Genomic DNA, 17,374 nt, shown 5'->3' with positions numbered 1-17,374 from the left:
AGAAAAAGATTCACGTTAGTGAGAAAGCCCTTTTCTTAGTCCATCTTCAAAAGTAGTATATGTCATCACTTCAAGTGCAAACATGCTTCACTCTCGTGTGCAAACAGAGGCTGCTGTGTGGGTCTGGCCTGCGTAGACACAGGGTGCACTTGAAGCCCAAGTATCATCTCAGGGTCCTGAGCTTCCGGGTTGAAAGGCGGCTCTTTGGCTGTGAGGCACCACATGGCCCCTTCCAGCAACGGCTCTCTGTGCCCACTTTATCTGGTTGGTTGACCTCCTCTCTTAAAGGCAAGCCAGGAAATCCTATGTGGAACATCCAGCTCTCCTACGGAGCAATTGTACCTGGGTGCTTCAGGACCACCCAGAGCTTCAAACCCAGCTGGCCAGCCTGCGTGGGCAGAAGCAGCCTCCCAGCACCCTCCAGCGACTCTTCGGCTGCTCCTCCTCCCTCTGGCTCCTCCCCCAACCTTCCCCTCCCCTAGATCCCGCTGCCGCGTTTTCCCGCTTCCCCAGCAGCCGGGGCCACCGCAGCAGCAGCAGCAGCAGCAGCAGCAGCAGCAGCAGCAGCAGCAGCAGAGACAGCGGCAGCGACAGTAGCAGCAGTCTGCGTCGCGGTCGCTTTCTTCTTCTCCAGCGCGCTCCCCACTCCCGGTGCGTCACCATGCCCAACATCGTGCTCTTCAGCGGCAGTTCTCACCAGGACCTGTCGCAACGCGTGGCCGATCGCCTGGGCCTGGAGCTAGGCAAGGTGGTCACCAAGAAGTTTAGCAACCAGGAGACCAGGTGAGAGTCTCACTGGGGCTGCGGCAGGGGCCGAAGCATGCCCAGGCCAGCTTCGCGGGCGTCGTGCTCTCCCTTCCGGGGCGGGACGGCGACAACGCGGCTGCAGAGCCACGGCGGCTGCGCCCGGGGAGAAAGAAGTTCAGCAAGGGAACCCCCCCACCCCCAACCCGGTCACCCTGGAGTCTCTGCGCGCGTCCTCGGGCTGTTGTCCCTCTAGTGGCTGGGTCTCCAGCACCCGGACTTTGGTGACCTGTCGATCCTTGGACACCCCAGGCCCCTCTTTTGCACCGCCTAACCTGGTGTCTTCAGTCCGGAAGGGCGATATCGGGGCAGTTACTGAGCGTCTGGCAGAGTGGGCGCAGTCTGTGGGCATCACATCGGTGCCGGGAATGGTGGGGGCGGGGAGACATCGGTGGATCCGCCCGCCCCAGTTTCCAAGTCTCTGCCAGGCTGAAACTCAGACTCCTGCATGGTTGAAAAGGCTTTTCACAGGTCCCGGGCACTGGGTTTACCCCGGGGAACTTTCGAATGCTACTTCCAGCCGCTGGCGATCAGAGTACTACCAGCTGCTCAGGTGACTCTTCAGAGCAGCGGGCCGGTTAAACGCTGCCTTATCCAGAAGAGTGGGTTTGTGCGGGAGTTGTAAAGAGCGTGGGAAAGCGGGACGCACGTGTTGAGCGCTCCTGGCCTTCCTTTACACTTTTCCGCATCTATTTTTGCGAACTAATAAGTGCTTTGTGTTTATGGAGCTTAGCTGCGCACAGCAACAAGACCCTAATTTGGCTAAAAATTCCACCCATTTCTCTCACATTAGCAAAAAGTAGTCACTAGTATTCAGTGCCACCAGGCAGGCGGAAGCCCTCCTCTGGTTGGACTAGGAATTCCTTGTCCCACTTGCCCAAAGCCAATTTTCCCCCCTATTTCTATTTAGCACAGTGACAGATAACCGTTCTACATTTAGTAGCGTTTGAATTCATTTAGCAAGTTTTACAGGAAAAAAAAAAAGTACGGACAACTCTCCGTATTTGCAAAAGTTAACTAGAAATGGATTGTAGACAAAAATGTCAAAGCTAAAACTGAAATTTCCAGAAGTAAGCAAAATATCTTGGTGATTGAATCAGTTGAGAATCTGTGAAGATAAGGGCCTTTGTTTTCCCTTTTTGTTTTATTTTGGCTTGGTTTTCGTTTTCTGGGACAGAATTTTGCTATGTATATAGGCTGGTATTGAACTCACCATGTAGCCCAGGCAGGCTTCAAAATCACAGGAGTCCTCCTGCCTCTACCTCCCAGGTATTAGAATTACAGGTGTGTGTGTGTCACTAGACTCAGCTAAGAGTTAGGTCAATATTGATGACAAAGATGATTTTTCTAGAGGCTATGTGAATCCCGTGTGACCTTTTTTAGGTGGTAAACTCCATTTACACAGCTTGGGTGATAATAGAAGAAACACTGTGGACAATTCTGGCTAAAGAACTGCCACTTTGTTTACTTACTGACTTTACATCCCAATTGCAGTCCCCCCCAGCCCCCCCCCACAAATAAATAAATGGGGAGAAAAAGAAACAATCCAAACTTCCTGGAGTCAGCAATAAGAGAACAGCAATGAAATGTACAATGAAATTGAATTAAGAACAGTGAAAATTTCATTCTCGTAAGTTAAAAACAACAACAACAAAAAAGAATGCCAGTTTGGGGTTGAAGAATATAGCTCAGTTGGTAGAGTTACTTGCAGGACTTTGCATGAAGCCCTAGATTTAATGCCCTGGGCAGTATCAGAACAGGATGTGCTGGCACACACTAGAATCTCAGCCCTTGGGTAGAAGAAGCCAGAGAAGCAGGAATTCAAGAGCATCTTTGGCTACACATGGGTTTTTTGGCTACGTATGAGCCCATGTCTGTCTTTTTTTTTTTTAAGTTCACATTGCACTTTTTTTTTTCTAGTACAGAGGATGGATTCCAGGTCCTTGTTCATGCTAGGCAAGAAGACTCAACCACTGAGCTCCATCCACAGCTCCCTTTGTAGCCTTTAATATGTGGAGGGTGCTCTAGGACTTTGGAAAAGGATTTGAAAGGGTTTGAAAGTTGCAAGATTTTGTTAGTCCTAGTCCAAGTTTCAGCAGTTCTGGGGACAACAAATAAAATAAGCCTCTTTGTTTAAAAGGTGTTGTCATGTACTAAAGGAGCCAGCTCTGGAAGGAGTGGGTTTTGAAAGTGTAAGTGAAGCAACCATTCCTTGTAATCTCGGTGCAGCACAATGCTGCAAGGCATGGCTAATCTAGATGATCTGTAGCTGGCTGAGTAATGGATTACTAGTACAAGTCCTGTATCAGCAGATAGGGGAAATTCACTCAGATGTTCAAGTGTGATTGTTCGTACATTTATTTCAACAGAAAGAAGTCTTGTCTTTAGTTTGGGTTAGCTTTTCACCGCATTTGATCATTAGAAATCCTAAGATTTCGAATACCCCTTTCAGATCCACTGTCTGTTGAATAGGTTGAGATTGTGTTTTGTTCTGTCTGTTATAGTTGTGGATTTGCTTTCCCTTTCTTTGAGTCAGGCTCTCATGAGGTCTAGGCTGGTCTGGAGTTCACTGTGTCACTAAGTCTGTCCTTGATTTCATGATCCTCCTGCCCTCACCTCCCATGCATGGATCACAGAGTCCCAAGTCACTTTGCTACTCCTTGCTACATTTTATGTTCTATCCTACAGAAAAATTTAAAAGGTTAATGTGCTAACTTTTCTCACAAACTACACAGAGGTGGTGGTTGATTTTTTTTTTCCCTCACAGTCCTCAAATTGGGTATTCCTGTTTGGCTGTAGAAATGAGAAAGCAAAAGGCAAAAGAAAAAGAAACTGGATTCATTTATGTAAGGTACTCTTTCTTCAGTGCCTCTTGTTGAGTGAGGAGCAGAAGTCTGAATGTTGTGCCCTGGCCCTCGGCACCTCAGTACCTAGTTTTCTTCAATGCTACTTAATCAGACAGGCATTCTTCTGCTTTTACCTTTTCATCTGTGAGTTATTTCCATTGTGCAGGGAGAAGTGCATTCCAGCTTCTCTCCCAACCCCAGCAAATGCTCCATGATTTGGAGGACAGCGTTCGTGGTGGGATCCCAGGTCTCTTGTATTTTACCCTGGTTAATTTACTGCTCTCAGGGTCCTTAACCTGTATCCTGGGACCCAATGTGCAGGTTACTGCCATTTTAAAAAAAACACCAAGAACTCAGGGGCTTAAAAGCAATCAGTGTTTATTTGGTTCCCAGACTTGAAGTTTGTGCAGATCAGAGCAAGAAAGACTTGTTTCTATCTCCATTGGTGGCAGCTAGGGTGGATACTGGGGCCTCAGGACCAGTTTTTGAAGATAGCTCACCCACATGGCTGATAAGTTTGGTTAGCTTTTGCCAGGCTGTTTTGACTTAAGAATCACTCCACAGGCCTGCTTGGTTTCCCTTCTGCCATAGGAGCTGTGTTCCAAAAGGGAGAGTTTCAATAGACAGGAAGTAGTTAAGTACCAGTTTCTTAAGGCCCCTGCTTAGAAGTTAGTGTAGTATCATCACTTTTGTAACATTGTTTTGGCTAAACACAATGTTAGGTCTAAGGAAGGCACTTAGTTTCTGGGGACAGGACCTAGATCCTGTTCCACAGTTGAAAGAAGTGTTATAATTGTCACAGTCATTAAGGATTGAGTCAGTCATATGCTTCAGCCCTGTTTGAGGGTCTCTTGACTTTGGGGTAATTCACACAACCAACCCATTGGAGACCTCCACTACAGATTGGGATGTGGAGGTCTTTGTAAGTAAGTAGAAGCAGAACTGGCTTTGGAAGAAATGTTACCATGGTGTTTCCTGTGCTCCCCTGGACTGCTAGTCCTTGGAGGATTGCAGTTCCTTAGTGAGGAAAGGCAGGCCAAAGAATGTGATCTTGTGGGGATAAACAGTCATAAGACCAAGACTTGGGAAACTTTCTGTAAAGAGCCAGATTGTAAATATTTTAGGCATTGTGCGCTACATATCTCTGTTACTGCTATGTCTTACAGGTCTGTAAGCTACAAGTCCTGCATAGATTAGCAGGGCTGCCTTCTTCCCTCCTGAAGCTTCAAGGGAAACTCAATTTTCATACCTATTTTAGTTTTCTTTTCTCTTGCGGACAGACAGTCTCATGCAGCCTAGGCTAGCCCTGAACTCTCAGTACTGTTGATGATGACCTTGAACTTCTGATTCTCCTGGGTCCACCTCCCAAGTATTAAAATCACAAGATGTGTGTCACCGTACCTGATTTTACCTACTGGTGGGGCTCAAACTTCGTATATATGGGGCAAGCATCCTACCAACTAAACAATAGTCCCAGTCCCCCTTTTCAGCTTTGAGGGGACCCCACAGCCCTGGGATATCGGGACCTTCATCAATAGAGGATCTCTCTGACTGGCGTTAGTCATCACATGTCTCTCTACTCTTCTAGTCTTCCTCTTGCATACTGACAGCTAGCCATGATCACACAAAGTTAAATGTAAATAGTTATGTATGACCTTTCTGTTTTAAGATCACCTGATTAGCATGCTCCACTCCACCAGGATATAGACACCCCTTTTGCTATATAATCTAACATATTAAAAGGAATGGGATATAAATGTCTTTGGAGGTTATTCATTACTGAGGCTACCAACCATTGTTTGTGTGTGGGGGGGAGAGTACACAAAAACAGGTTGAGCACTGTATTTTGTCAGCCCCTGAGCTATGTAATACTTGCTTTCCAAATTAAGTCAGCCCTATGCATAATGGAATTTTGTTAAATTTCAAATTATTTGTGTGCATGTATGTGCACATGAATGTGTGCACATATGTGGATGTGTGAGGAGAACTCTGAGAAGTTAGGTCTTTTCTTGCACTTGAAGAAGGATAGCTCTTGTTTCTGCCATTCTGTGTACGCCATGCTCTCCGGCTCCAAAGCTTCCCGATGTTTCTCCTGGCCAAGCCTCTCATCTCTCCATAAGAGTTCTAGGGTTACAGATTCATGCCACTACATCCAGCTTTCTATGTGGGCTCCAGGGACTGGACATACTTTGTTAGGCTTGTGAAGCATCTGCTTTTTTAAAAAAATTATTTTTTTAGATTTATTTATTTTATGTATATGAGTATACTGTTGCTCTCTTCAGACAGACCAGAAGAGGACATCTGATCCCACTACAGATGATTGTGAACCACCACGAGGTTGTTGAGAATTGAACTCAGGACCTCTGGAAGAGCAGTCGGTGCCTTTAACCGCTGAGCCATCTCTCCAGCCCCGAGCATCTGCTTTTATCTACTAAGTCACCTCATTAGCCCAAGAATTGTGTTCACTCTTTAGCACTCACAATAAGGAGATGCATTTCCATTTCTTTCTGTGTACTGTAGCATCCGTAGCAGAGAACTGTATGCAGGAGTGTGAGCAAATAGCAAAACTAGTTTTCGGGACCCAGCATAGTGTCTCAAGCCTGTAATCCTAGCACTTAGATGGATGCAGGAGGAAGAGGAGTTCCAAGTCGTCTTGGCTTTGACTGTAAATGTGTGCCACCATACCAGATTCTGATGGCGTACTTTTAAGTGGCTGTATTTTAAGTGGACACAGTGAAGTTTTCTGTATTCATTTTTTTTTCAGTACAGGGGATGGAACCCCAGGATTTCATATGTGTTTATGCAAATACTCTACCATTGAGCTACTTGCACAATTTTCTGCATTGTATTTCAATATAAGAAATTACACAGACCTAGAGAGATGGCTCAGTGGTTAAGAGCACTGACTGTTCTTCCAGAGGTTCTGGTTTCAATTCGCAGCAACAGAGGGTGTGGCTCACAACCATTCTGGAGTGTCTGAAGACTGCCTCAGTGTACTCCCATAGATAAGATAAATAAGTAAATCATTTTTAAAAAAGAATATGAACAGATTCAAGTCTTTTAAAAAAGAACTCACACAGAAGCACAATTCACATGATGTTCATAGTGTTTGAAGTATATCAAATTGTTCCAACTATTGGATCAGGATTGCCTTTTTAAAAAAAGAGCTCCACCAGAGCTGATGTGACTCTTTGTGCTGCGGTACTCTGTGAAGGATGTACCAGATGCATGATGGTTTCCTTCTCTGTGTGGCAGCTAACTAACATGGATGTGCTGATTCCTCTCATGCTGAATACCCCAGAAACTTTTAGACATGTGATTTTTAAAACATTGGCACTACTATTTTCTCCAGGAGCTACAGGATGACAACCAGCAAAGCAAGGAAGAATAGCACACACACACACACACACACACACACACACACACAAAATACAGAAAGTGAAAACTGGTGTGCAGCAAAGAGGTAGAGTTTCTATGGCAACTGGGCCATTCCTGTCTTCCTGCTTTGGGTAGGATGTGGAGATGGACTTGAAACCTGACACTAAGTTTGAAATTGTGACTGGGCTGTGTGGGGTGGAATCTGGATGTGTAGTGAATATGAAGTTCAGCAGAGAAAAGGCTAAGGTAAAAGACACACATACACACACAGATCAAAACTCACGTGTGAAAGAAAAATATGAATGTTGATTTAGCTCTGATCATCATTCACAGAATTCAAATGGAGCCGTCAGTCTTTAGCTTGAATACTGATGTGTATTGACATGATGGCGAAGCGGGAAGTGTTCATCTATGTGACGGAGAAGAGGAAGAGGTGTTAAATCCTCATCTTATAGGAGTCGATACCTGATGCCTCATGAAAAATTAAGATTCGAGCCTTGAATGTTAGCTGGAGACTTGTACATAAATCTCTATTGAAAAAGCCATCAAAGATTGAAATTGCTTGTCTCCAGGCTGTTTAACTGTTATAAGCCTTACAGAATAAGTCTCGGGGTTGGTCTCGCGTTCTCTCTCTCTCTCTCTCTCTCTCTCTCTCTCTCTCTCTCTCTCTCTGCTGGTCTCGAACTCACAGGTAAGCACTTCTCTCAGCCTCCTATAGGCTGAACTACCATACTTTAGTCATGATTTGATTGTGTGTGTGTGTGTGTGTGTGTGTGTGTGTGTGTGATATGTACATGTTTCTGTGGTCATGTACATGTAGAGGCCATCTTCCTCCATCTCCCTCTGCTTTACTTTTTGAAACAAGGACTCTCAATGAACCTGGAGCTCATTCATTCAGGTGGCTGGCCGGCCTGCCAATGAGCTCTAAGAATCTGCTGTCTCCACTCCCCAGTGCTAGGGTTATAGATACGTGTGCCATTGTGCCTGGAATTTTTAAATGTTGATTCTGGGGAGCTAAACCGAGCTCCTATATGTTTGTGTTGGTAGTCACATTATCAACTGAGCCATCTCTCCAGCTCCTGTGATTTGAATTTTTAAGACAGTCTTAACTTTAATAATAGAAAAATTGCCATAAGAAATTATCAGAGAAGGCCTGGAACTTAGAATGGTCCTTGAAAGGTCAGCTCTTGGCTGGCCTAGGGGAACTCAGCTACAAGGATTCCCACACCATTCTTTGGTAAGAATGGCTTGTTGTGTGTAAACTATTAACAGCTAGGAAACAATGTGATTTACACTGAGCTCCCGCCTGCCTGGTGCGAAGCTAGCATTTTGGAATGCACTAGCCAGTGGGTGACTACATGACCAGCTTCCAGTCTGTAAGGCTACCCTAGTAGATAACACTTCCCAGTTGTCACAGCTCATTACTGGACACTTTGAGCTGGACTTTTGTGACACCCCTGGGGAAGAATGCTTGGAAGGTCACACCTGGATTCCCCCATATACTTTTCCCTTTGCTGATTTTGCTCGGTGTCCATGCTACCTCATAAGTCACAGTCAGAGTCCCATGATTGGACCTGCTGCTAGATTGCTGAAGTTGGAGGTGGTCTCGGGGAGTCTCAGAGGCTATGATATTAACCAATGCTGTGGTGGCTAATTGCTAATTATCAACATGACAAAATCTGGGATTTCCTGAAAGATGAGTTTCTGGGCCATCTTATAGGGTGGGGGAGGTGTCTTAATTGTGTTAACTGAAATGGAAAGGTCCACCCAAGTGTGTAGTACTATTTTCTATCTCGGCTCTGAACACATAAGTGGGAAAGAGAGCTGAGAAGTAGCCTGCATCTATCACTCTGCTTTGAATTAAGAGTGGAGTGTGGGCAGCTTCTTCAAGGCCCTTCTATCTTAAGTTCCTAGCCACGATGAATTTCACCTAGAACTGTGAGCCAAAATAAAGTCACTTTTCTTAGAGTACTTTAAATAGCAACAGGCCAAGAATACTGAGACAGATGGCATTGTTCTTTTGTAGCGTCGAGATTGGTGAAAGTGTGAGAGGGGAAGATGTCTATATCATCCAGAGCGGCTGTGGGGAAATTAATGACAACCTGATGGAACTACTCATCATGATCAACGCCTGCAAGATTGCATCCTCATCCAGGGTAACAGCTGTGATACCCTGCTTCCCCTACGCCCGGCAAGATAAAAAGGACAAGGTAGGCGAGGTGTGTCCTGCCCTAGAAACCTGCTGTGCTCCTCACAGTTTCCTCACCTGTTGCCTTCATTAGACTATCCAGAAACATCAGCTTTCCTCGTCAAAGATCATGTAAATATGTGCGCTCACCTTGTCTATTTCAGATTTGTCCTTGAACCCATCATATGTATCAACACAGGCAATGAGTGTTTTCGAAGGCAGTCAAATACCATTATCCTTGTCATGATAGAGTTTTGTAAGGTGGTGGATAGAGCTAAATACACATACACACACACACACACACACAGACACACAACGCATGCACACAGGCACGCACCACCTGAATGAGAACAAGTTAAGAGAAGACCATCCAAATTACTTCAGTGCCTTGGATCAAGATGAGGACACCAGTTGTAATATTGTGTACTTTATAAGTGGTTTCCATTGTAAGACTGGGTAAAGGGGCCGTAGGGCATCTGCATTGCTGCTCCTAACTGCATGTAAATTCACAGTGCCCCCCACCCAAGGTTTAATTAAAATCAATGCTCTATCTGGTTTTATAAGGAGAACAGCATTAATATTGCTTATTATCTTAGCAAAATTCCCATTAGTGGAGGCTCTATAAGTTTCCAGGAGAAGCTGAAGAACAGACAGATGTTCTTAGCCTCTTTGACACATTAGAGAAGGTTGGTTAGGGGCACCATCACAAATTACCATGAGCTGGGCAGATTTACAGAGCAGGAAATTATTCTTTAGTTTGCAGACCAGGTGTTTGTGGTCAAGGTATGTCAGTGTCATGCTTTGCTGTAGGGGAGAATCCTTCCTGCCTCTTCCAACTCCCCAGGTATTCAGACTTCTCTTGGTCAGTGGCCTCATTGTTTCAGTCTTTGTCTTCAAGACACTTCTCTGTATGTGTCCCACTGTCACTGAATTGAAGGCCATCCTGATTCAGGATGATCTCATCCCATGATCCTTCACTAATTACATCTGTAATTATGCTACTTCCAAGTGGTATTAATCAGTTTTGAGGGTCAGGACATGGCATATATTTTTGGATGTCTCCGTTCAATTCACCATAATTTGATACAGCTTCCTCTAAGACCTTTCCTAGGGGAGGATCATCCCTGCCTTGCCCAGCAACTGAGGCCTTCAGGCCATCCATTCTAGCTACATTCCTTTAGGCTCTGCCTATGTCCTCTATGCCATGGCTTCTCCTCCAGTTTTGTGTCTCCACTTCTATCCTTCACAAGGATGTATCATTGGATTTAGGGCCAAGCTTATTCAAAATGATCTCATCTCAGTATCTTTACATTAGTCGCATCTGCAAAAACCTTTCTACAGTGAGGCTCTGTTCCAGACTCGTGGGCAAATAGGAATTTGGGGAGACAATAACATCTGCCTCATGACAATGAGAACTTGAAGCTATTGTTTCAAAACAGCACTCAGGATTCCCATGGATTTGAAAAATAAAATAGTAAAATAACCTGTATAAACATAAATTTATGTCCTAAAATCTCCTTGAATATTAATCCATTATCTTCAGGAATGGTTTCCAGAGTCTGTAAAGAACACAGTCATTCAGTGTTTCATTAAAAATGTGATATGAAGAATTCCATTCACTATTCAAGACATGATTTACTTTATATGGATAGAAGAATCAGCCTTTTCTTCTATAAATGATCAGTTTCTATTGCAGCTACCCAACTGTGTGTCTCAAAACCAGAAATAGAGGACACTTTATAAGTGGCACATGTGGACAGGAGTGGTAGGGTAGGTGGGAGGTGAGACTGCGCAATATGTAAAGCATGCATGTGCAAAACCATAAAACAAATCCAAATTAAAATGTATTCAGACATTTGTGAATTTCTATTTCTACATGCCATGAAATATTATTCGCATTCCCCCACCACCACCACTTAAACATGCAAAAGAAACTTCATAGCTCGTAAGCAGTACCCACATACATAGCAGGCTAGGTTGGGTCCACAAGCCTCACTTTGTATTTGTTTTATAGTCAGTTTTGTGTTACTGTAACTAAAGGATCTGTGATGAGTGGCTTATAAAGTAAAGGGGCTTATTTAGTGAGCCTGAGAGATCCAAACAACTGCACGCTGGGCATACTGGCTGCTGTTCACAATAAAGGAGAAGAAGGGACTAGCCACATGTAGAAGTGAGCAAGAGACAACTGAGTGGGGCTAGACCAGCTTCATTCTTTTTACTGTAGTCTGCTCTTGTTAGAAGTTGCTCACTGAGATGGTTAATTTTAATTTTATTTGTCAACTTGACACAACCTAGAATCATCTGAGAAGAGAAACCTATGAGAGACTATCTAGGTGAGGTTTCTGTGTGGGCATATTTTTGGGGATTTTCTTGGTAACATTAATTCGTGTTTGAAGAGCCGGTGTGAAAGTAGGTGGCACCATCCATTGGCTTGGGTCCTAGGTTGAATGAAAGGAAAGTGAACTGAGTATCAGCACACATGCATTCATTCTCTCTGTTCTTGACTATGGATATGACTAGCTTCTTGAAGTCCCTGGCCCCTCCACTTTCCCAGGATGATGGACTGTATCCTAGAATTGTGAGTCAATTAAAAATCCTTTCCCCTTATGTTGTCTTTTTAATCACAGCAACAGAAATTGAACTGACTGGCAAGGGGGTTGATATATTGCCAGCATGATTAATTCGAATCAAGTTCATGTCCATTGGATTTTGTGTTTGGCTCGGGGATAATGCTACCTTGGGGCTTCATCTGTAAATTTTGTCCTTACAAGGGTCCTGTCCACTTGCAGGGCATATGTTCGAACTCTTAGATTCTTCTTTAAGGACTACAATTACTGAGACACATTTGGTGGTGATTGTTGACATACTGATACATGGTAACCTTTACTAAAGTCGTATTTGCTAACTTATCTTTAATTCCAAATTTATGACAGAGAAACTAGCTCTACCTGCCATCTGTCATTTACATTGCAGGACATGTTTTGGTCTTTTGGTCTCTGTCCCCTGGTTGCAAGCACTGCCTCAGCTACTGTGCCAGCAAAAAGAGCTCTACGGATTTCTCAAAACACCAGTAAATTTGTTACATATATATATAATTGTATTTAGTGGTGTGTGTGTGTTGTGTCTCTGTGTATGCATTTGAAGGTCAGGACAACTCTTATAGACATTGTTTCTGTCTTCCACCATGTGAGTCCCAGGGATTTAAACACATGTCATCAGGTTTTTATTACTAGTGCCTTTACCAACCTAATCGTCTCAACCCCACCTTCTCCCACCCTCAGTGGCTTGAATTGTTTGTCAGAACTGCACTATGTGGCCAGCTATCTACCACTTTTCCCATGGTTAGACATTTAGATATGTTTTCCATTTGGGGCTATTTTGAACATGTGTCTCATGCCTTTCCAAACTTAGCTGCTAATGCACAAGATAAGACTGTCATCAAGCAGCAAGGATAGAACGACATTTGAGAGGCAATAGGTACAGCTCAGGAAACTGTCACTTACTGTTAGAGAAAAGAGGCAACCATAGGAGTGTTTTATTTCTTAGCATCCCTACAACAAATGGCTACAAACAAAATGGCTTAAAACAGCAGCCATGTACTCTCGCACAACTCTGGAATGCAGCACTGCCAAATCCGGTACCAGACATTTGACCTACACCAATGGGTATTAAGTGAAATTGTTGATGGATAAGGTGAACATTTTCAGACTTGGTTAAGCTTTGACATAGTGCTGGTTTCCAATCATTGATCACTTTTAAAAGGATACTCTAGAGGTTAAAAGGAAGTCAAAGTCTGAAACAAGGAAACAAGTGCCAGGAAACAACTGTCCACTGCTCACACTGTTATCCGCAAGTCTTACATAAGTCTGTAGCCTAACATGGCTTTAGAGGAAGTCAAGGCACATGGATTGTTCTGGAGCCATGGCTCCCTTTATTTTTCATCCTACTTGTGTGTCTCTCTCTCTCTCTCTCTCTCTCTCTCTCTCTCTCTCTCTCTCTCTCCCTCCCTCCCTCTCTCTCTCTCCCCCCACCCCCCGTGCATATATACATACTTGTGGTTGGCAGACATCTTTATGGAGTCAGTTCGCCCCTTCTAACTTTATGTAGGTCTAGCTCGGGCTCATCTGCTGAGCTCCATGGTGAGCCTCTTCAATCATGACTTCTAAATGGATCTGGGTAGTCAGTATGATTCAAACTATAGTAAGGAACCAATTGCGATTTCATTCTTGCATCCAGTTGAATCTGTCAATCTGCCATTCAATGTGTACCATTTGCATTCCGTAAAGTTCTAAAAACTGACACCATCCCTTCAACTATGCAGCTTAGCTTGATGCTGGGTGGGCACTGAGAATTTAGTAAGAAAAATAAGAAATGACCATAGCCTGGTAGTGCACTTCATTTCTTAGTCTACTGTTCCCATTTCCCAGTGTCTGGGAACTGTGAGGACACCAATCCTGGTTTGAGATGGAGAAAGGTACTTCCTACTTCCTTTTTGATTTTTTTAAAATCTTTTTTCCTGCTTCACTTAGGGAGGCAGAAAGCCAGGTGGTATATGAATGTCATAGAAAGCCATGTGCCACACTTAACCTAGGCAGAATTTTCTTGTTGGCTACAAGAGGAGCTCTGGGCAGCCCTCCCAGGCTGCCTATTGTTCTTTTTATCTTCCTTTGGGACTAGATTGCCCACGGCCACTAATAGCACAGTGAAATTCTGTGTAAATGTCTCTACCAAGAAGTACCAGCGGAAGGAGCTCGGACAAATCTCAGGGCTTTAAAACATTTTCCAAAATTGTTTCATGTGTTTTTACCCCTTTGCACTATAAATACAAAAAGGTTTATTTAGCTTTGATTTGTAAGTACCAGGACCCAAGCACAGCTTCTCACAGGAAAGAAACGGTTTCATAAATGACCACTTAACACAATGGAATATTCACACAGGAAACTGACAATGATGTCATAGTAATTGTCAAAGGCATGATGTAAGCCCTGGAGTTGCAGCTTTGCAATGAAGTAGGCTCAGCTTTGAATTCTAATACCATGATTTACCTGGTTTGCCCTTTTAAAAAGTTACTTAAACTCTGCACCTTTGATTTCCTTACCTCCGTGGATGAGCTTTCTTTAAAGCACCAAATATTAGTGGCTTTGTGGCCATTGGTTGGTTCTGACAGTTTAACTTCTATCATTTTAGTGTAGAGATTGCCATAGCCAATATGCAAAGTAGTGAGTGTGGCTGTGTTCCAATGGTGCTTCATTTATGCACATTTAAATATGGGTTTTATGTCACCTTCATATGCTACAAAAATCTTATTTTTGTCTGGTTTCCTATACTTTTCTAAGGGTAGAGACCATTCCTAGCTCCAAACCAGGCATCAGGCAAGTCTAGCCCACCAGCTGACGTTTGCTGGCTTCTATAGTAGACATTCACTAATTGCTAGTTCTCTTCCCTGGAGAGAACAGCGGATTGTGAGCCAGGCAGGGAATAATTACTTCTGAGAGAATGAAGAAGGGCTGTCACCTTGAATTTTTTTTTTCTTTTTTCAGAATCATGTATCAGGTCATGTTGATATTTTAGTGATTGACACAAGTCTCTTTAATCTTGTCATCTTTGTATGTGTTTGTGTGTTTGGGAGAATGTGTGTCTGTGTGTGTAAGTCCTACACACTTCCATCTGCATGAGTAAGTGCACGAACTCAGAAATCATTTTTCTGGTGCCTGGTGCTGCGTACCTTTTGTGGGTTTGTTTTGGTTTTGTTTTGATGAGATTTCTCACTGGCCTGAAACATGCCAGGTAGACTAGCTTGGTATGATAAGCATTTGTCACCACACCACAGCATTTTGATATGGACTCTGGGCTTGCACTCAGCTGTTCATGCTTGCAAGGCAAGTCCTTTACCTGCTTTAAATGCCACGCTGATTGAGCTCTCTATAGACTTGTGGTGGTTTGAAGGCGAGTGGCCCTCTAGGAGTGCATGTTTGAATGCTTGTTCTGAAGTTAGTGGGACTATTTAAGAAAGGTTAGGAAATGTGGTCTTGTTGGAAGAAGTGTAAAGGTTTATCACTGGAGGTGTTGGCTTTGAGGTTTTAAAAGACCATGTCATGCCACGCCCTGTCTCTCTCTCTGTCTATCTCTTGGTTTAGGGAAGAGCTATAAGCTCTTAGTACTGCTTCAGCACCACACCTGCCGGCCAAGACGTTTATGGACTTACCCTCTGAAAGTGTTAGCAATCCCCCAAATTAAATGGTTTCTTTTATAAGCTCATTTGGAAGCCATAAAATATATGCGAGGATGTGGTGCAGACCCCTGTTGGCCCTGTGCTTGCTGCTTTTGTTTCTGTGAGTTCACAAGATCTTTGCTCAGGTGATTTAGAGGACCTTGTTTTCTTGATGTCCTCTAGCTCCTGTGGCTCTTCCAGAGGGTTCCCTGAGCTGAGTGTTCCAATGGTCTTTCACTCTACACATAATGGCTAGAATTCTTAGAGGTATTTATTATAGTGATACCTGAGCCAGACTTTGAAGGATCAAACACATGGGTGTAGCAGAGCATGTGTGAGATTGGGGCAGCTGAGGATGTGAGACAAGGCCATGGTGTTCTCTAGAGAAAGAGAACAATCTACTACACCGGGAAGGGTGCTGAATCAGAGGCAAGGGAGAGCAATTGGCCATTAGCTATATCCAGATGGATCAGAGGATTTGGATATTAAAGCTGAAAAGGAACTTTGATTCTTTCCCAAAGGCAACATGAAATACCATTCAGGGGAGTTAAATAAAGATGAAACCATAAGTTGTGATGTCTAATTAGTATAGAGAAGATCAAAACGACCCTCCCCCCTTTAAAAATAAGACAGAGGGCTGGAAAAAAATGGCTCAATGATTAGGAGTACAGGCTACTGTTGCAGAGGACCTGGGTTCAGTTTGAAACCCACATGTGGTGGTTCACAAGCATCCATAACTAATTCTAAGGGTTACAACACCCTCTTCTGGCCTCTAAGGGTACTGCATGTGCAGCATATGCAGGCATATATACATATAGGCAAAAAAAAAAAAAAGAAACCTCACACAATACGTAAAGGAAAAACACTTCTCATTAGGCATGGTTTTTCATGCCTTTAACCGTGAACATAAGCTCTTCAGAGGCAGGTATATTTCTGTTAAAGGCCAGCCTGGTCTACATAGTGAGCTCCAGTACAGCTAGGGCTACTTAGACCTTGTCTCAAAACAACAACAACAACAACAAAAAAAAAAACAAATAAAGAATACTTCGCTATAGTTTCACTTTTTAGAAAATCTGCTGGTAATTTTAGGAATGTCTCCTGATTCATTATGTGTATGTGTAGTTATTGTAAAATTAATATTCAAATAAATATTATTTATGTTAATAACATTAAATATAGGATTGATACGTATTAATTGTATTCATAAATAATGTAAAAAATATTTAATTTTTATTATAAAGTGATATGTATTTGCCTTTTAAACAACATAATAGTGTTTGAAAGGAAATAAAGACAATATTCAATATTAACATTTTTATATAATTTTAAGATTGTATTTTCTTTTTTGTGGCTTGCATATAAGAACACAATGTTGTTAATAACTAATCTCCTCCTACACATGTCTGGACTATGTCTAATGATATCTGTGCAATTTCTCTGGTTGCTTTGATGTGGACTTTTTCATTGCCTGTGGTTTATGACATGGAAACTGAATTCATAAAGAAGTTAGGTAACTTTAGAAAAGGCATATGACAGAAGGGAACAATGAACTAGTTTCTCTGAATGTTGACTTCTCAATTACTTTTAATTGTTAATTCTTTCATTTGGCTTTTTGTTGAATTTGTAGCCATATTAGCTTTCCTCTGACAAGGCATGGTGGTCTTCCTCCATAACTAGACTTCTGTGGGGCCTTGGATGAGCTGTTTGCTGGTGTTTTTTTTTTTTTTTTGTCTTGAGAAAGTTTATATATGTCACTGTTCCCTTCTAGAGAACTCACGTTTCCATCGTTTGACTTTATCCCTTTGATATTTGTATTCTGTATGTAGTGTCAGGTGCATGGCTTCACAGGAGGATCGAAGGCTCGAGATGCAGTTTAGTCAATAGAATGCTTGTCTGGAATACAGCAATTCCTGGATTCCAGCCTTAGTACTACAGAAATTGAGTGTG

The 17,374-nt window shown here is 43.1% G+C and overlaps 1 protein-coding gene across 2 annotated transcripts in view; it reads left to right on the top strand.

The window, feature by feature from the left end:
• Window positions 1–338: 338 nt before the first annotated feature.
• Window positions 339–17,374, top strand: part of Prps2 (phosphoribosyl pyrophosphate synthetase 2) — a 36,314-nt gene continuing 19,278 nt past the window's right edge. The window contains exons 1-2 of one of the 2 annotated variants that reach the window (XM_028762125.1): window positions 339–783; window positions 9,055–9,238. In XM_028762125.1, the coding sequence (XP_028617958.1) occupies window positions 662–783; window positions 9,055–9,238 (306 nt within the window). In that variant the 5' untranslated portion in view covers window positions 339–661. Of the gene's footprint in view, window positions 784–9,054; window positions 9,248–17,374 lie in introns of both variants that reach the window. The other variant, XM_028762122.1, reaches the window with a different exon arrangement.

This window comes from Grammomys surdaster, unplaced genomic scaffold, assembly GCF_004785775.1.
Source record: "Grammomys surdaster isolate TR1022 unplaced genomic scaffold, NIH_TR_1.0 131, whole genome shotgun sequence".
In the NCBI taxonomy this organism is placed as follows: Eukaryota; Metazoa; Chordata; class Mammalia; order Rodentia; family Muridae; genus Grammomys; species Grammomys surdaster.
The sequence above is the reverse complement of the archived record's forward strand: the minus strand, read 5'-3'. Positions and strand labels throughout refer to the sequence as shown.